The sequence below is a fragment of the Dipteris shenzhenensis genome, chromosome 12 (assembly GCF_047967505.1).
Source record: "Dipteris shenzhenensis isolate YYH24624 ecotype China chromosome 12, Dip_SZ_1.0, whole genome shotgun sequence".
Taxonomy (NCBI): domain Eukaryota; kingdom Viridiplantae; phylum Streptophyta; class Polypodiopsida; order Gleicheniales; family Dipteridaceae; genus Dipteris; species Dipteris shenzhenensis.
The window spans coordinates 22,939,798-22,958,876 of NC_141607.1; the positions used below are offsets into that span (position 1 = coordinate 22,939,798).

General features: G+C 42.4%; 1 protein-coding gene across 1 annotated transcript; it reads left to right on the forward strand.

The window, feature by feature from the left end:
* The first annotated feature begins 3,068 nt into the window (after positions 1 to 3,068).
* LOC147895987 (structural molecules protein) lies at positions 3,069 to 18,753 on the forward strand. Its single transcript, XM_087383237.1, has 3 exons — positions 3,069 to 4,008; positions 4,451 to 4,677; positions 18,062 to 18,753. Exons 1-3 carry the CDS (start codon positions 3,785 to 3,787, stop codon positions 18,067 to 18,069), a joined length of 459 nt encoding a protein of 152 aa, XP_087239363.1. The 5' UTR covers positions 3,069 to 3,784; the 3' UTR covers positions 18,070 to 18,753.
* The last annotated feature ends 326 nt before the right edge of the window (positions 18,754 to 19,079 follow it).

The window sequence follows — 19,079 nt, forward strand, 5'->3', positions numbered from 1 at the left end:
CTCACATGCAGGAACAATGCTTGTGGAGGGGTGTGCCTCTTAGGCACTGTGTGGTGAGTTGGCAACTGGGTGCACATGCAAGGTGCTGTGTGTGCCTTGCAAGAGGTAACTATGCCTGACAGGGGGCTGCCATGTGGTAGTGCTGAGGTGGCAAATCACATGGCACTTTAACTTTGACTGGCTGACCTGGCAGTTGACTAGTCAAAGCTGATGTGTCAATGAGTTGGATGATGTGTCAATTGATGTGGCAGGGTGATGTGGATCTGACAATTGGCAAATAAGATGATGATGTGGCATTAGAGAGGTGGCAGATAGGGTGCCATGTGGCTGGTTTTTATGGGTGCCATGTGTATGGTTTCTATGGGTGCCACGTGTGTCTTACAGGACCAACTAAAGAGAAGATAGGGCTCGATGAAATATTACAGATGCCGAATGGAATCTTCGAGATTCCTTCACTAGCAGTCATTTGAAGAAGGTTAGAGGAGAGGCCACGTTTGGTGGCTGTGTCGTGTCTGGAGATCGCATTCAGTGGAGTCCGCAATTGGAGGGCTCGCTGGTGGATGCGCGACTGGTATGACGGGCTCTGTTCACTGCTGGAGGCGTCATTTGCAGTCACGAGCTGTAGATGGGTTGGAGGTGCTAGAAGCTTGTTGGTAGGCCGAGTTGTAGTTGCCTATGATAGAAGCTTGTTGGTAGGAGCAAACAGCTCAGTGGTGCTAAATAATTTTGGCAAAAGCCCCAATCAACATGCTGAGATTTGTGAGAACGATATGTTCGAGTGATCTGAAGACAAACCCGTTGATGAGACGAAGAGCGATGGAAAGGAAGGGCCAGTAGATGCAAAACGGGATGAGAGAGGTCACATCGGGGCTATTGAGGATGTGCATAATGTAGAATGATCATATCACGTAAGAAGTGCCAAGCACCATGTTTTTGAACTCCGTTACAAGTCGCTCTAAGCTGTAGAGCTTGGATTCGTGAGTAGAGCTGGGGAGCGTGCATGTGGTCATGGGAGCTCTAGTTGGCTGGGCTGGAGCTGTGGACACTCTCTTTCAAACCCGAATTCACAGCAGAAGATCTCTCTCTCTCACATAATGAAATCTATAAAGCAAGAATAAGAAAATTCTTTCTCTCTCACACGTAAACTCTCATTGGAATGACAATAGATAGGAAACTTTTCTCAAAGAAATGAACGGAAATCCTTCACTCGATGAAAGTGAATGGATTGAAAGAATACCTCTCTTTACACCTCTCTTTCTCTCACGGAAGAAAGAACTCTCAATGAATGGAAATGGATGGAAATCTCTCACATGAACGAAAATTTTTCAAAGTGGAATGAATGGATATCTTTCATCAACAGAATGAAAGAATGAAAACTCAATCACTCAATCTCTCGATCTCTCATACTCTATCACGTGGATCGCACTACCTTAGCGGAAGGCAAGGGAGCTCTAATACCATGGCAAAATATGAAGAGGGGAGAGGAGAAGAGTGGAGATGAGGAGAGAGGGTACAGCTAGAGAGCACACCACAAATGACTAACTATACAATAGATTTAGTTGTAAATGTAGAATATATACAAACACATTTAGGGTTAGGGTTAAGGCATCTAATCCTTTCCTTTATAGCACTCTATATGTGTTAGTGCTATGCACATGTAATCACATGATGTTGAGCGTGGTCTCTCAACATAGCCATCTCGTTTTATCTTATCCTTCAGCATTGATGTTTTCAAATCTCCTCCATTTTAGAGCAACATGGTTGTCTTCCCTCATTTCATTTGAATAGACATGAAATGTCTTCTTCTTTAGCTTTAGACTACAATGCTTGCATGTGCCACGAATGCATTCAATGCGGTGTCACTTGCGGTCTCCCTTTGAACAAACCACTGGCTCCCACAGAGACCTTATGCTACAAAACCCACTCTCCCTTACAACACATGATGAGGATCCAGGTGGCCTACAAACTGCGTATTCATTGGAGAGACCGATCCCCATGGTAATGCTCCAACACGACTAGATCTCAAGTCATTCATAGCTTTTTGGGCCAGGTCAAAGTCTATGTGTGTTTTGCAAATAACAAACATTCCTATCTTTGAGTTTTCAGATGTACAATGCTCAAAGCTCCTCAACCCAATTGATTTTGATCCATAAACTTAAGATACAACTTCGTCTGCTGACCCAACATGCGGGAACAATAGAACAGTGAGCCCTCTTTTAAATGGAACAATAGTACAGTGAGCCCCGTTTTGCACTACTAAAACAAGACAAAACACAATCTAATTAAAGTATATAATGAAGCAAAGTAATCTTCAACCACCGTGCTGGTTTAGGACAACATAATTTCAACTACCAGGCTGGTTTAGGATAGTCACAATTTCAATCATCGGGCTGGTTTAGGACACGTTTAGGATCGTCAACCCCGGGCTAGTTTAGGACACATTTAGGATAGTCACAATTTCAACTACCGAGATGGTTTAGGACATTGTCATAATTTCAACCATCGGTTGGTTTAGCCTGACGGTCTCAACTTCACATATTAGACAATAACAAGTACATTGCTTTTCATTTCGGAATTTCACAATTAGAAAATAACAATATATTGCTTTTCATTTCTGAAATTCCATTTCAATCACAATTCCAGTCATAGGAATATAGGGGTGTGGCTAGTGGCATCACATCCAACACTCCACAGTCAAAAGAGACATGTGAAGTGTGTTTTGTTTTGTTTTGAGAGCCGGCGTTGCTGTGTGAGGCTATTTACACCCACGAAGCTTCGGATGGAGAACTCTGTCCCCCCACGTCAAGTGTGGACCCTGCGAATTGAAATGGAAACGTAGAGAGCGGAGAAGATACGAGGAGCGTGAAGGGTCGAGGGATGGGGGACTTATCTTCGACTCCCAGGCCTCCAACTCACAACGCTAAAACTCGATAAAGCGGCGGGTGCTGGATGTAGGGCTGAGAGAAGGGTATAGGGGGGGGGTTAGGGGTGGGCTGAATGAAGTTGTGGAGGTGTGCTAAATAAATGATGTGCTAACAAAACTGAGGTAGAAGAGAGTGAGGGGTTAGGGGAAGGGAAGGGAGAAGGCTGTGATCAACAAATCCAATTCACTGCAAAATCTGTGCAGCTTGCTTGGCCTGCATCAATCCTTCCAAGCTTTCAAGCAACAACGATTTTTGCTTCTCTGCAGATCTCGCTTGCTCTTTGAAATCTGCTCACATCCCAGCACCATCGCGTCTCTCTCGCTATCCACCTTTTGTGGCATGTAGCAGATCGTCCAACGACTTCATCCACTACACGCCTCTCGGTTTTGGGAAGATTTTGGGCAATGGCGCCGAGATTTTGGGCCATCGCGGCATCCAGAGGGTCTCGCCCAGCCAGTTGATCCGTCTCCTTTCATCGAAATCTCGACTCGGAACGAGATTTGGCAATCGTGGTAAAGCTGCAGAAGAAGCCTCGATCGATCCATCGCTTTTGCCCAATCGATTTCTAGTTTCTTCTCAAGTTCTGACCTTTCGTCTGGCGTGTCCCCGAATCCTCCAAATCCAGAGCCCCCTTTCCCCTCAGCTTCCTTCGTCAATGCCCGGTACTTCGATATCGTATCTGGGCGGCTTGCTTTGTGGCGCGGCTTTCAACTTTCAGCAGAATTCCGCACTAGTCTTGAATCGCCGTCCAGGTGACAGCGTTGGTGTTCACAACGGAAGGTATAGGCCGCAGGCGGAGAGGGCGCCTTGCTGGCTTAGGCCATTTTTTGCGGGAAAATTTGCACAGAAGGATAAAAGCCATGTTTTATGGGGCAATGGTCTGGGATCCATGGCTTATTCTATCGCAGATAATCTGTATCCAATGCCTTAATTACATCAGTCTTGGTGTGCTTTTGTGGTTTCTGGTGGGCACGCACGTCCCAAGATTTACGCTGAAATATTTTTTCGACTATTCTATGGTCACAGCCTCCACGATTACAGGATGGTGCATCATTGCGGCGTTCCTCCTGAACGCCCTGGCGGGGTAAGAGCCTGGTTCAGCTTCATAGGGGCAGTGATTTTTGTCAAATTGTTTCTATGAGGTCACGATCAAAGATGATTTTGGCTGACCTTGTAAAGGGGAACTTGGCTGGGCTGATTTTCAATTTTGGTTTCTGTATGTTGGCCTGTAGCATGTGGGTTATGCTGTTGCTATTTATTACGTTCAGTAAGCGGAGAAAAGACAGTGTCCTTCTTATACCAAAAGAATTTACGTCGCATACCTTTTGAACGGGATCATAGAAAATTCTGGGGTGTATTTCTCTTGATGGACTCTACAGCCACAATGTTTTTAATCGAGTGTCAATTTCCGTTAAGTTTTGATTACCGTTTTAAACAAGAAGGGCGGACTCGTCCTTTGATGAGACTTGTTTGCAGAACCTGTATTTTCTGGGTTTTAACTCCTTTTTTCCTTTGCAACATGCCAGGGCGGGTTATTTGCTGTTGGTTGTGGAGAGGGCAAAAAAATGTTTGGACTTTACTGCAACGATGTACATTATTCACCTGTTCTTGTGCCTTATCTATGGTGGTTTGCCCTCATCCATCACGTGGTGGCTGGTAAACGGGATCTGTGTGGTAGCTATGGCGGTGCTGGGTGAATGGTTATGTATCAGGCGTGAGTTAAGGGAGATTCCCATTAGGGTTCCTCGTGCAAGTAAGTGATTTGAAGTCTAGATTATCTTTACCTTCCCTAGAATATGGTTTATATTATTCTTTTGTACTGCTTGCTGTCACGGAGTTTCAATTCTGTCTTGATGCTTATGTTGCTGTTGCGTAGACGTCCAATTAGCAAGTGTTTAGACATATAGAGAACATGAAATCTGTATGGTTGAGGCTATGTCTTTAAGGAGGCTGTACGTTTTACAACCTGCTCACACGTTCATCTATGTCTGTGTGTGGAGTGGTGAAGTGGGAAACCATCACAAGAAAGCAAAGGTGGCAGTGGATTTGCAGTATATAGGAATCACAGGGGAGTTTGAAAGGTTGCAATTGGATAAATTTTCAAACTCGGCTTTGTTGAGCAGAAGCAAGTTGCTTCAAGCTACCTTATGCAGAGAAAAAGTGAAGCCTCATAGCTAGATGCTCACCAACGTATACCGGATATCCTCTTGGCCCTCATAGATTGACCCTACGACTCTTGTAGTTCAACTCTCAAAAAAAAGGGTCTACGTGAAGACTTTCTGACTCACAACCAATAAATCGACTTTAGCTATAAGAACCGTAAAAGAAAACAATGTTGCCATATTTAAGCTTTGGCCAGAATATGATATATGTAGCCTAGACTTCATCAGCACCACATGCACGTATGTAACCAAAGGTATATACAGACCGGACAGTGGAAGTTTCTATGCCTTCACTGGAAGGAAAAGGGGTACTTGACCTGCTTATTTAATCAATACCTGCCAACCTTTTTTATCACAGGCAAGAGTGAACTGACACCTCAGATGACAAATTTAACCCACCCAAGCCAATAACTGACTCCGTCATGGTGAAAGCTAGCCAAAGATAGTTCTTCATCCTCTTTCATGGACCACAAATCATCTCCTCTTGTATCTTCAGAGCTGCATGTATGAAGATGTATTGAACGCCTACAAATTGGTGAAACCGACCCTTCCTTTATGGAATATGTCAAAAGGGAGCTGTGACTTAATGCTTGAAAAAAACTAACCATACATATTACAAATCAGCAATCCATGTGGTGCGGGAAAATAAAAAGCCTGTTTTTAGACAACCTAGCTCACTGCCTAGGGAGTCTCCGGAACAGGGGCAAACAAGGGTGGGCGACTATACATCCAGCAAATACCTCGCTCTGTGAATACATAGAATACACTTGCAAGCCAAGCCTTCTAGAAACGCACCCGCCTCTCAGTGGTCATCCTATCCACGCTCCCCTATGGCGTGAGTGTAGATAATATCTTGCCAAATGGCAATGAGGGTGGCTGCTGGGAGGACTTGATGGCCTCCCATCACCAAGCTACGACAGCGACGTAGATGTTCCAAGCAGTGATGCTGGACACCTCCCAATTACCGTCCTCTGGTCGAGAAACAGGACACTGACAGGTCTGGAAGACTCTGTCCCCTAATCTTGTAAGTTGGGGTAACCATGTCAATCAAGAAGGCATGAACCCCCTCCTTCAACCAGGCTGCCATGTCGAGTGAAGTCCCGCTGCATCCTTTGTGTCTGAGCCATCCCTGCCAAACCCCTCTCTGCTGTGTGAGCTCCACAAACAGCACGGGAGGTCACCATCTGCACATTGAATGCGCATTTGCTCCAGCCATGGGCCGACGGGCGATCCCCCATGGGCAATTATCTGGAAGAAGTATGTAATCTTTCGTGGCTGGTGGTTGGCCACAATCATGTCTGAAATGTGGAGGTGACCTCCTGGGGCACCTACTGCTCGATCCAGTGCTGCTCTCTTGAAGGAGTCTAGGCATCTGCCTCCAGTTAAAGAGACGACCAATGTGTGTCGTGTACGAATAGATGGCACCTCAACTGACATTTTCCTCACATTGAACCTTCCTTGATAGTCTAGACACATCATAGCACTTAGTGTGCTATACACACACACACGCGCGCGCGCACACACATAATAATAGGACAAACCCTTGATCACACAATTGCCAACATACCCCCCCTTAAGGGTTTGCCTCTTGCTATGTCAAGGTTACATCTAGTCACATAGTTTCACATGCCATCTCATGGTGGTCAAGGCTCATGGTGGTCAAGGATAAATCTATGGCTAGGATCTCATCCTAGCAAAGGTGCCCAAGGGTCAAGGTTTACAAAATGGGAGACCCCCCCAAATGGTCATCTCCCTTGCATGTACAAGGATTAATCTTAGGCCTTTGTGTGGACCTAGTTTCTCATTTCTGCAAGAGGTACCATGGAGGCAAACACATCACATGGTCTACATCATATGGTGACCAGAGGAGATTTACAAAAGACAAAACACAAAAGACATAACATTCTTTTTGGAGTACTACTCCAGGCAAAGAACCTCAAAATTGACTAAGTAGTGATAAAAAGCTTCAAAAGATAGTGTCTTTATTTTCTTCTACCACATACTTTGTGACTTCATTTGTTGATGGAGTTCTCTCTTCAACTATGTTTGCTTTGTTATTGATGTAGCCCTTCTTCACAAGATATGCTTCACTTTCCTTGGAGTTGTAGTAGAAAGCATTTCTCTCCTCTTCCAAAAGAGAAGCATCAATATCCACCAGGTTGGATGTAAAAGTGTTGCTATGCTCTTCATCTAGAAGACTTTTGAGTAAAACTTGTGCACCAAATACCTTTTCAAGTTGCACCCAAACTTCATGTGAAGTCTCACACCCATCAATGGGATGAATGTATGAGTCACTAAGTCTAGATACTATGATAACAAGGGCCTTTTCATATTGGACTATCCATTGTACTTCCCTTGGCTTCTTTTCTTTACCATTTGCCACATTCCATATCCTTTTTTTGTGATGGTGAACTTCTTGTTCTCCATAAACTTCTTGAAGTGTCCAAGCTTTATCTTGGTACCACAACATATCATCTTCATCATATCACATCCAAACTCATCACTTATAATCTTTTTAGACATCAAGGTCAAGGTAGAGCATCCAAAGAAAAGTGATGATCTTCTATATATGTCACTATGAACAAGTAAGCACCTTTGGGCAACTCCTTCACCTTGTGAAGACATGATATTGAGTAGGTCTTACCACTTGATATATTATTCAAGGGTAGTGTCTATACTCTTACAACCAATATCTCTCAACACAAGTCACCAATCTCCAAAATGATGACTATCCCTTCGCAAATGGCATTCAAACATAGACAATGTAAACATCATCACCATAAATGACAAGTACCATGACACTTGTGGAGTCCATTTCGGAGTCAATACTTAGTCAAATAGAGATCTATTAGTGCAGCCAGCTAAAAGAGATATAGAACAAAATTTTTGACTGGTCAAACCTCTGGGATGGTCAAACTTTGATCAGATTTTGACTGTTTCTACCAAATCGAACAATCTGAAGCTGGAGGCCGAAATTGGAGCTGAAAGAAGAAGCATTCAAGGGGCTTTTGGCATGGAAATGAAGCTCTTATTGAGGACTACTTCCAGTAAAGAGGAATGTCGAAATGTCGCGTTGTGTCGCCGTGGAGAGATGCGCCTATTCCGACTGGTATTAATGTGATTTCTCCTTGCTCTAGAAAGCAATTGGTCTCAAACTTCAGCACAAGGCAGCTTATGGCATTGCTCACCCGTGGCTAGAAGGAATTAGAGTATAGTCGAGGATCTCGTCCGAATTTCGCGACTGATATGGACAGTTTTCTTGTTAGCACGCGCAGCAGAGACTACCAACACTTAATTCCTATGGGTCATAGTTTCGCCCCAAGACAAGGTATCTCCAATTCAGAGGGCTCGAGGAATGAGGCCTCAGAGAGGGAGCCTTCCAAAAATCGGGCTTGAAAGGGAGAAAATGGAGAAGATGATGGAATCTTGAAAGAATCAGGGAATCTAGAGGCTAGACTAGGCTAGGTAGGATCAGCAAGCTAGGGACTAGGCTAGGCTCATGAGGTGGAAGCTCAAGGAGGGTAGAAAGGCTCTAATACCACATGTTCAAAATTGTTCCATTGAGTTGAGAGGAAGTCCTCTCTTTTATAGAATGGGAGAGAGGGTGGCTCATAGGCACCTTTCCTACATCAAAGGAAATCATTCCCTACATCATAGGGTCTCCTAAATCAAAGGCACCTCCCCGGGCCTTTGTATTACATCATCACTTATGTCATAGTCTAGACACATCATAGCACTTAGTGTGCTACACACACTCAGACACACACATGATCATAGGACGAACCCTTGATCACACAATTCCCAACACATGGCGGGATGTGCAGGCTGGCTAGGCGAATGGTTGGAGCAGGTTTGGGCCTGTTCCATGGCCCTGGATTAGGGCATCTACAAGACCAGGTGGTGCAGCAGAGGGGGCAGCATCCTGCCCTTATATAGGGGCAAACAGGCTGGTCGGCTGGCCAAACAAGTCGGCCAGCACACAGCCCCATAAAAGGGGAGCTGGTGGGGTCGGTTGGGGACAGGCTGAGTCGGGCAAGGAGGGGCTGCCAATCGGTATTTTTGGGGGCCCCTTGGTAGGGCATTTCACATCCAGCAGCAGTTTTGGGGAGCAGCAGGAGCAGCAAGAGACTCACCCTCAGGCCTACATCTAGGAGGCCAGAGGAGTCCCACTAGTGCTGAGCTCATCTAGGGCTGGAACCTGGCCTTTGGACGGAAAGTCTACATACGCTCGAGGTGGAGCACGTGGGCTCAGTGATGTAGAGATATCCGGCAGATAGTAGAAGTACCTTGTGGTAAGATGAGAGGACCACATCTTGGTGGAACTCTGGATCTATCTTTTGTATTGTGTCCATAGCTTTGGACGGAAATATATTGTTTTGGTGGTTTCTATATCTGGCTGGATCATTGTCTATTTACTAGTCTGCACATCTATTTGAAGCACATAAAGTCAAGAAGTTTGTGATTCCACACACCACAACAGAAGCTTAAACACAGAAGATAGCCCAGGAACTCACATAGTGGTAACTCCAAATCCAACTGTACTATGTTGTATGCTTTGTGGATGTGAGTCAGAGAATCAGAGAGAGAGAATATATAGCGGGCCTCCAAAGAGGAAATATATAACTGAATGTATCGATGCCCTAAAGGCTGAATACAACTGTATGAAGGGATGAAACGCTCAATACAAAACTGTAATGGAAAATGGAGCTGTGGAGAGGAGGTGAATCCTCACTGAGATGATCCCTGTAGATCCAGGATCTCCTGTTGTCTGCTGCTAGAAGTCCTAGCTGCTGAACTGAGCCACTGAAGGCCCAAGAGTAGGATGAATAATGAGGGCCAATGCACTGCCTTTTATAGGCCCCCTTTGGCTCTGAAATAGCCGACTAGAAGGCTGGCCAAAACCGACTGGAGGCTGCTGGGACCACCTGGAAACAGGGTGCTGCACCGATCCCTACATGACATGCACTGACTCTAACTGAGGCCTGCCCGGCTGCCACGTGGCAGGTGGCTGACCTGGCTACTGACGTCAGTAGGTACGGTGCCGCTGATGTGTCTGCTGATGTGGCTGCTCCTACGTGGCTATACGCCCTGCCTGCTGCCAGCCAGCATGTTCCATGGGCTTGTGGATGTCCGTGACATCCCCTTCTGCGGAAATTTGAACTAGGGTAGGGAAAAAGGGGCCTTGTACACTGCAAGGAGGTCTGCATAATATGTGAAAAACTCCTCTTCCACCCATGGTGCTTCGTGGGAGCCTCTGTGCTTAAACTTGACTGCATACAAGCGTTGTCAATTGCATGTCCATCTTTTGAACCGATGAAGCAAAATCAGCTTAGGTTCAACGACCTCAGCCTCATCAACAATTTGAGACTGCTCCACATCTAGTACTATTATAAGTGCCGGACCCACATATGGTTTGAGCCATGACACATGAAAAACTGGATTCATGGTCCATGTCTAAGGCAACTGCAACTTCATGGCCACATCATTCACTACTTTGATTATCGGAAAGGGTCCAAAGCTTCGATGAGAGAACTTCGGGAAATTCCTCCCAATCTACTTAATGCGTTTTTGTTAGAACTCGACCAACAAAGGGTACGCATAGCGGAAGATTGATAGAATAAGCCAGGAGCTCGCACAAGCATGTTGAGACCATTGGTCTAAGCAAGCGACCTCTCCTAGTCTATCTTTTCTAACAATAGTATACCATATATCCATCCCTCTTCCTCTGATGGTTGACGCAGCAGCCAATTTGCTCCGACAAATGCTTCAGTCTTCCATGAAATACCACTTGAATTTGTCTTGATCATTCTACCTTTATGTTTCCTTCTTTTCCATCTAGGCATAAAGATTTTCGCTAGCACTATAACGTAACGATTGTCTTCACAAGAGGTTGTAGCTTACATGAATATGGAGGACTTTGTCATTGTCCTTGTCTTAAATTGCTACCCTTCATCATGAGGGCTTCCCTTTATATTAACTTATAGAAACTCAGTATGAGGACCTTTATATAAATGTATGCTTGTGTCTGTGGATGTGTGGATATGAGGTGTGCGCACATCTTATGCAGTGGTTTGCAACCATCATTGGGCACTGGTGATGTCGGTGATTTCTCTATGGCTATACTTGGGAGATGATGGCCATTCTTGAGGTTAGAACTGCTTTGTTTGTATTTCTTTTACAAGGGCATGATTGTGGCTGCGTTTGTGGACACATATTACGTTTTAAGAGCTACAGGTGCTCTCATTGAGGGTTTGATCCTTCATTGTTCTCATTTTGTACTTGAATCTTGGAATGTTGATTAATGCTAGCTTCTTATTATCCAATTTATTCTTTAAAACAATCAGTACGTGGCAAGTTTGAGAATACGCAGAGCTTCACAATGATGTCTTATTTTAGTTTAAATAAAATGCAGGACCAGTGTGCAAATCACAATTGCAATCTACTAGAGCTCATCCAAAGACTAAGAACGTTTCTCCTTATCGTCATAATCCAAATCAAGTGATTGTTCCATTCCCACTAATGATGATATTGGAAAAGTTTTGTCTGCTTCTAGATGATGTGTGATGTTTCTTTTGATTCTCCTTACTTCTCAAACAGGAGAATTTTCGCCTATAGAGACTATAAGAGAAGGTTATAGATCTTGGATTGACTTTCTTTTTGGGTATATTTAGATAATGTGATGTTTTATTGATTCTCCTTACTCCTTACAACAAAATTTCTAAATTTGTACGATTGGATATATTCGATTCGTACAAAGGTATTTATTTTTTGATTCTCCTTACTCCTCAAACAGGAGAATTTTCGCTTATAGAGACTGTAAGAGAAGTTTAAACATCTTGGATTGACATATGTTTTTGGGTAAATTTTTTATTAAGGTTTTTGAAAGATATAATATTAATGTTCTTTTTAAACTTCTATATACTGATGAAAACTTCTCGTCAAGATCTTCATTTAAGAAAAACAACATTGCATTCAATAGAAAGTATTGTTAGAGAAGTTTCTAAAAGTCTCAAGCTCTTGGTCTTAAAAGTGCTCCCATTTTATGAAAAGAACTTATGATCACTGTATTTACTTATCCTAATTTTGACAAGATAGGTTTGAGTTTTACATCAAAGTCACCTCAAGTTATGAGTGCTCTTCCTCTGATTGCTTGGAAATACACGAAGACAGGACAAAGTTCTTTCAATTATGAAGACATTGGTAGAAACCTTACAATGCATGAAAAATTAGCCATTCTTAGGAGCCCTTGTAGTTGCACTAATAAAAAATTTACTCCATTCATTGACAGCTCTGTATCATATGGTATTACTGCTGATGCGTCCTTCCTGTTGCTTTTTGAAGGGAGCTTTTCTAAGAAATTTCAACTTTTCTTCTTGGAAGGATTGGTGCCTATTAAAAGCCATAGAGAAAGGAGTCTCAAAGTTTTATATCCAAGTTGAAGAATCTTTAGGTATCCAAGATGTGAAGCTAGTGTTGGAAAAACTAGAGGTAGGCTTATCCTAATTTTGACAAGATAGGTTTAAGTTCTATATCGAAGTCACCTCAAGTTATGAGTGCTCTTCCTCTGATTGCTTGGAAATACACAAAGACATTAGGACAAAATTCTTTCAATTATGAAGATATTGGTAGAAACCTTACAATGCATGAAAAATTAGCCATTCTTAGGAGCCCTTGTTGTTGCTCTAATAAAAAATTTACTCCATTCGTTGACAGCTCTTTATCATATGGTATTACTGCTGATGCTTCTGTCCTTCCTGTTACTTTTCGAAGGGAGCTTTTCTAAGAAGGCACAAATTTCAACTTTTCTTCTTCGAAGGATTGGTGCCTATTAAAAGCCATAGAGAAAGGAGTCTCAAAGTTTTATATCCAAGTTGAAGAATCTTTAGGTATCCAAGATGTGAAGCTAGTGTTGGAAAAAAGTAGAGGTAGGCTGCTTGCTTAGAGCCAACACTACTCATGCAGTGGAAGATGAACCTTGAGATCTCAAAACACTTGATGTGGAACACACATATGCACATAAGAGAATAGTTAAGATACAGAGAGAATATACACAGATGTCCAGCCAAACAAAATCTTATAGATTGAGTAATATCCAAGTACAAATTAAGCAGAAAATGTGACAACACCTTCAGCAAACAAATGCTGAGGTAAGCCACCAAGAATAGGTTCTTTTTGCTGATCCTTCTGCTGTAGACCTCTCGTAGATCACGGCGAATAGACTTCAGTGGCTGCTCTAGGTATCTGCTCCTACTCTTCCTGTGCAACACAATCCACTCTTCTACTGTGGGTAAATCTGCCCCTTTGTATGCTTCTGGAATGTCCAAAGGTTCCTGAACTGTTGAGTACTTTGTCTGCAGCACACAAGCTCTCTCTTGTGCTCTCCAGCAGTCTGCTGTTCTGCACCAAGGAAGAGGCTGAATGGCCCAGAGACTGAAGCCCGTATTACCGCGCCATCTGCTCCAGCCTCTGCCAGTCTGCTGCAGTCGATCGCACTGCTTTTGTGTACAGAGCGCCATGCTACTGCGCATGATCCTGCACCTGCTGTCGTCCTCATATGGTGGCTCATAGTGGAGGGTGACCCTCATATTCCAACATCCAGTTGCTTCAAAACTAAGAGAAATTTCTTTGGTTTGCACCTATGATAGTGGTAGCTCTCTCTTGAGAGGATGAGATATCCTTGCATAAAGTCCAGCAAAGTTCTTGATTTCTTATGGACAAATGCTCATATAATTTTGTCTCCTGTAAACAATGTTGTTTGCATTCTCTTGGATGCAAATCTAAAAAGCAAGACACTGATTTGAAAAAGAAAAGATGCACAAAAGTTGTAAATGCCGAGGATATCCTTTGTTAGTTAAGCTTTCTTCTAGATACATTTTTTACAGACTTGTCCAATCATTCTTCATAAACTTAGTCCAATTGTTCTTTACAAACTTAGTCAGGTTAGTAGATTTTTACATGACTTATTTTCCCATACGTTCCAAAGTCTAAAGATTTTATGTACAAAGATCCAAATTCTTTTTGTGGAGGAATTTATCCTTGAGAGTTTTGTGAACTTGTTTGTATAGCGAGTGGAAGCTATTTTATTTTCTTCGATCTTAGCATTAGTCAATCGCAGAAGTTTATATCTATGATAAATGGCAATAACCTGAGTATGTTGTGTTGAATAGCATACAAATGCAGTCCCTTTATTTCTCAATCCTATTACTTCTTAGAAAGGGCTATGATACAAGAAAAGTTATGAAAAAACTCCGCTCTGTCCTATGTTGTTGTCGTTATATCTTTGGAATTTCGGCTTTGGCATGTTTAGGATCCTTGAACATAGAATCAAAATCCAAAGTGGGCAGTTTCCAAGCCCATTTTGTTTTAATTTTGGTTTTTTTCCATCCCATTTTAAATTTAAAATAAAGAAAAACGAATTAAAAAATAATGAATATAATTGTTTCCTTCTGTTTGCATTGTGTTGCATCTGTTTTCTTATGTGCGCATTGGTTGATCTTTGTTTTGTTGTGTTAGCCTTTTGTTTTTCAAGTTTAATTCTCTCTCTCTCTCTCTCACACACACACACACACACACACACACACAAAAACTTTTTTTTTTTTTGGGTGTGAAACCACCAGTGACTATAAAATTAACATAAAATCAATGTACATGACATTAGACTCCAAAAGAGAGCCTAATGGAAGCACTCAAAAGCAGTGAGAAAACACTTCAAGGCTAGTAGCATCCAAATCCCTCACAGCATAACTATCATATAAAGATTGCTTGAGGGACATTTTGAAGAAAGCATATGCCTGAGGGAACTGTTGTCCCATCCTAAAATGCCATCTTTGTGTCCAAATAGTCCATAGTACCCAAAAACGAGCCCAGTGAAAGAAAAGGAGGAATGGAGACATCTGAGATGAGAAGCATTCAAACATCCAGAAGAGTTTTCCGAATCTGATAGAGGGAAACCGAAGCTGCAACAAATGAGAGACATGAGTGATCAATATCCGAGAGTGCGGGCAAGACCATAACAGATGGGGAACTGTCTCACGATGATGAGAGCAACGGGGGCAGGAAGAGGAAGCAATACGACGTGCTTCCAATTTCACCCCATTGGAAAAAGCTCCCACTATACATCTCCAAAAGAAAAGCCTCTGTTTCAATGGCAATTTAGCTTTCCAAATTTTCTTGAGTTTTGATTGCCACCAAGATAAAGGCCTATCCAAATTCCAAAGAGTGTTGGCATGCTTATCAATCCATGGCGGTGGAAGAAGAAATCCGTAGATCATCGAAGATGTCAAATTATGCATTGAAAGTGAACTGGTGGTAGTAGGAGACAAGGAAGTCAGATTCCAGTCCAGTAATCTGTCCTGTACAAACAACAGAGGAACAGGAACAAAAGGGTGCAACATAGATGTAAGTAGCCTCCAAATGGGCCTATGATGTAGACCCAAGGGGAATGTCCTGCAAGCTTGTGGAAATGAAAGCACATAACCATGTTGATCTACCACATCTCCGACAAATCTTATGCCCAATTTCATAAGATTATATGCTTTAATAGGTGCCTGTAAAGCAAGTGGCGAATCAAACACCTTGCTCCAATGGATACTTTCCAAACAAAGAGAATTACCATGATGGGAGGAAGCACCTGACCATTTAGCATAAGGGAGAATTCTCTTCCAATCATGAATAAAAGCAGTAGAAACAGGACAGCCAGGAATTTTTCCCTGAAATGTAGTCATTACTGCTTCCCAGTGATCTGTAATTCAATGCCCATATGCGTGAGACTTCATGTTTCCACACATAGCTGCTAACCTAATAGCCCATGGTTGTTTTTGCTGAAAAAATTAGCAATCATAGTGCTCTTTCTTGCCAACATATGAAACCGAAGATTGAGAATATTCAGACCCCCATGAGTCTTAGGAGAACAAACAGACTGCATGGGAAGTAGTCGCAAAGCCTTCTTGTGAGATTTACTTTTCAAAAATATCTCCATAGCCTGGGACATATAGGAAGCCAAGTGCTTAAAAGACCAGTGAAGAAGAGGCAAATAAAATTGCACATATGCCATAATGATAGACTGTACTATCCGAAGTCGAACATGTAAAGGCCAAGTTGACAAGTGCCAATATTCCAGCTTCTTGTTAATCTTTTGAAGCACCCATTTAAGCTGTTGTTGAGGGGTAATATTCCAGCCAATGGGATACCCTAAATGCCTCACAATGGTATGGGAAGAAATAATGTGGGCTGGCCACAGAAGTGCGTGCCAATCAGCTTCTTTCAAAGCTAGAAGATTCGATTTCTGAAAGTTGATATGCAGGCCAGCAGCTATGCCAAAATCATCCAAAGTATGCATCAAATGAGAGAGGTCACGTTGAGAATTCCTGGGGCATAAAATATGAATCATCAGCATATGCCTGTGCAAGAAACGGCTGTGCACCTGGAATTTGCAAGCCATGAAGCTGCCTAGTATTTGCAAGGTGGTCCATATGCAACAATAACGGACGAGCATAGTCCATGTCCTTGACAACCCACTGCCAAGCAGACACTGCGCAGTGGCTTGAGAATACAACGGGTAAATAACATGAACTAGCTGAGGGCCAAATCATAGTCTGAGAAATAAAATCCCAATGGACAGTATCAAATGCTTTCGCAATGCCCACTTGCAGAATGAGAACATCTTGTTTAGAATATTTGGCATACTCAATTGCAAGCAAAACATTGGAGATATTGTCAGTAATCTGCCTTCTGGGAACAAACCCATACTGCCTAGGATGAAGTCCTGCCTGCAAGATAAATCGAACCCTAAGGACAATCATCTTGGCAATGAGTTTGTAAATGATTGGCATAAGAGATATGGGCCGCCAATCAGCCATTGTCTCACACAACCTTTTTTTTGGGATCAATTTGACAAGGCCATGCTTCCAAGGAGGAAGAGATTGTTCTGCCCAAGCATGATTGATCATAAGAAGAAGAGTGTCCTTGAGATCATCCCAAAATGCAAGGAAAAATGCAAGAGTCAATCCATCCCAACCAGGGGAGCTGCCTTTACGTAAATGACTCAAAGCATCATCCAGTTCATTAAGCATAAATGACTGCTCCAATGCATGAGCCTGTTCCCAAGACACACACACACACACACACACATTTTTTTCTTTTTTTCTGCTTTGTTTCTTCCTTTTTGCTATTGAGGTTTTTGTTGTTTGGGTAGGAATTTCAAAGCTTCTTTACCCAAGAGTTTCTGGAATCATTCGAAACCCTGATGGCAGCTTATGTTTGGGTCATGAGAACATAAGTGTAGCATTGCTTACCAAGTGATTTTCAAAATTTCTTCTTATTTACTCTGAATTTTGTTTAAAGTCACTTACAAACTCCCTTATTTCCTTTGTTCTTTCGCTTGCTTTATAAAAGATTTAATTTGTAAGATTGGATATATTCTAGTGTTACGAAGGAAAGTGTGTGTGTGTGTGTGATATTTGGCATTTATCCACCGAGGCCCGAGTTTCATCTTTTCTTCACTTTGGACTTTGTGGAAGGACAAAGAGTCTTTGGAGATTCCACTTTTTACAAGTTTCACTATTTCTGGATGTCACTCGGGCAATTTTTGATGATTATCCAGATAGATTCGTTTGTCTACTTGTGAGATCTTCTGATTTTATGTAATGGCATGTTCCCAAAGAGGGAACTGCTTCTTGTATTATAAATAAATATGGATTTCAAACAACCCCCCCCCCCCCCCCCCGACACCCCCCTCTTTTGTGTGTGTGTGTGTGTACTAGTCTTAGGAAGGATATATCTTCTAGAGCAATATTTTCAGCAGTTTCATGTATAGGTGATTTTTTGTGTGTGTGCTGGATTGGTAGGTGGCGTCTCCAGAATATATTAAAGATAAATAGATTTTGAATTTGAGTATGCCCTTACTTCTTTATGTGTATATTGGAAGTGAATGGACACTGATGACACCTTTTGTAATTACTGATACACGTGGACCAGGTGTCTAAATGGAAGCTGATTTAGCTCATTGTTGCAAGAAGGTATCCTGTCTTTCTGAAAAGTAGCGGTTCCCACAAAATGACCGGTTCCCACAAAATGACCATCGAGAAGTTGCATAAGCAGAGCTGGGGAGCCTTCACTAGTGCCAGAAGGTTTCTGAATCAAATGGAACCTACCTAGGCTGGCTTGTAGTTGTCTGATTGCCTATGCATTTCCCACCAAATGCCAAAAGGCTGATCAGTTGTATACAGGCAAGTGCAAAGCGTAAGGCTTCGTATAGGGTCAATTCAGATGTTGATCATCGGGCTTACTTGTATACGATGTTATTGTCCATCATTGCCCTTGTTATTTTCAACCTTTTGCATCATGAGTTACTTTTTGGGACCGTGAAATTGTAAGAAATCCCAGTCCCCTTCTTGTTGGATGTATCAAGACGGGTCCAGATGGTGGGATTCCTTGGTGAAAGACAGCCGATGGTAAGCATGAAATCGTTTGGCAAGGTGCTGTTTGCAGGTGAGCATGGAATTGTTTGGTTAGGCAGTTTCTTTGCAGGTGAATCATATAACTACTCCAGAACTTGCTGGATGCCAAATTGATTGAGCAGCAATTAATTTTTGAAAGATACCAGTTTGCTTTTCAAACTTATTGTTGAATAAAATTAGTTATTAAACTACACAATTTGGCACAGTGATTTAGACTGGAAACGCCTCTCTGTTCATGTGTCCGTTCTGCTTCTTAAGCTTCATGTTTTGAACAGCATAATCCTTTTTTGCAGTATTATTTATGTATTGCTTTTTGCTGTGATAGGGCTAATGAGATTGAGGAAAGTTATTTTCACATTAACGAGTGCCATCTGCAGAGTTATTTTCACACCAACTTTGGGTCTGTTAATGTGTAAAGATGAACTTTACTGATTTGAAGCAGAAAATTTGTTCCTGTGTAGTGTCAATAGTGTAAAAATTTTCTAAACTCATTTTGATCTGCTAGTGCATAAGGTGATAAGGTCCAGTGACAATAG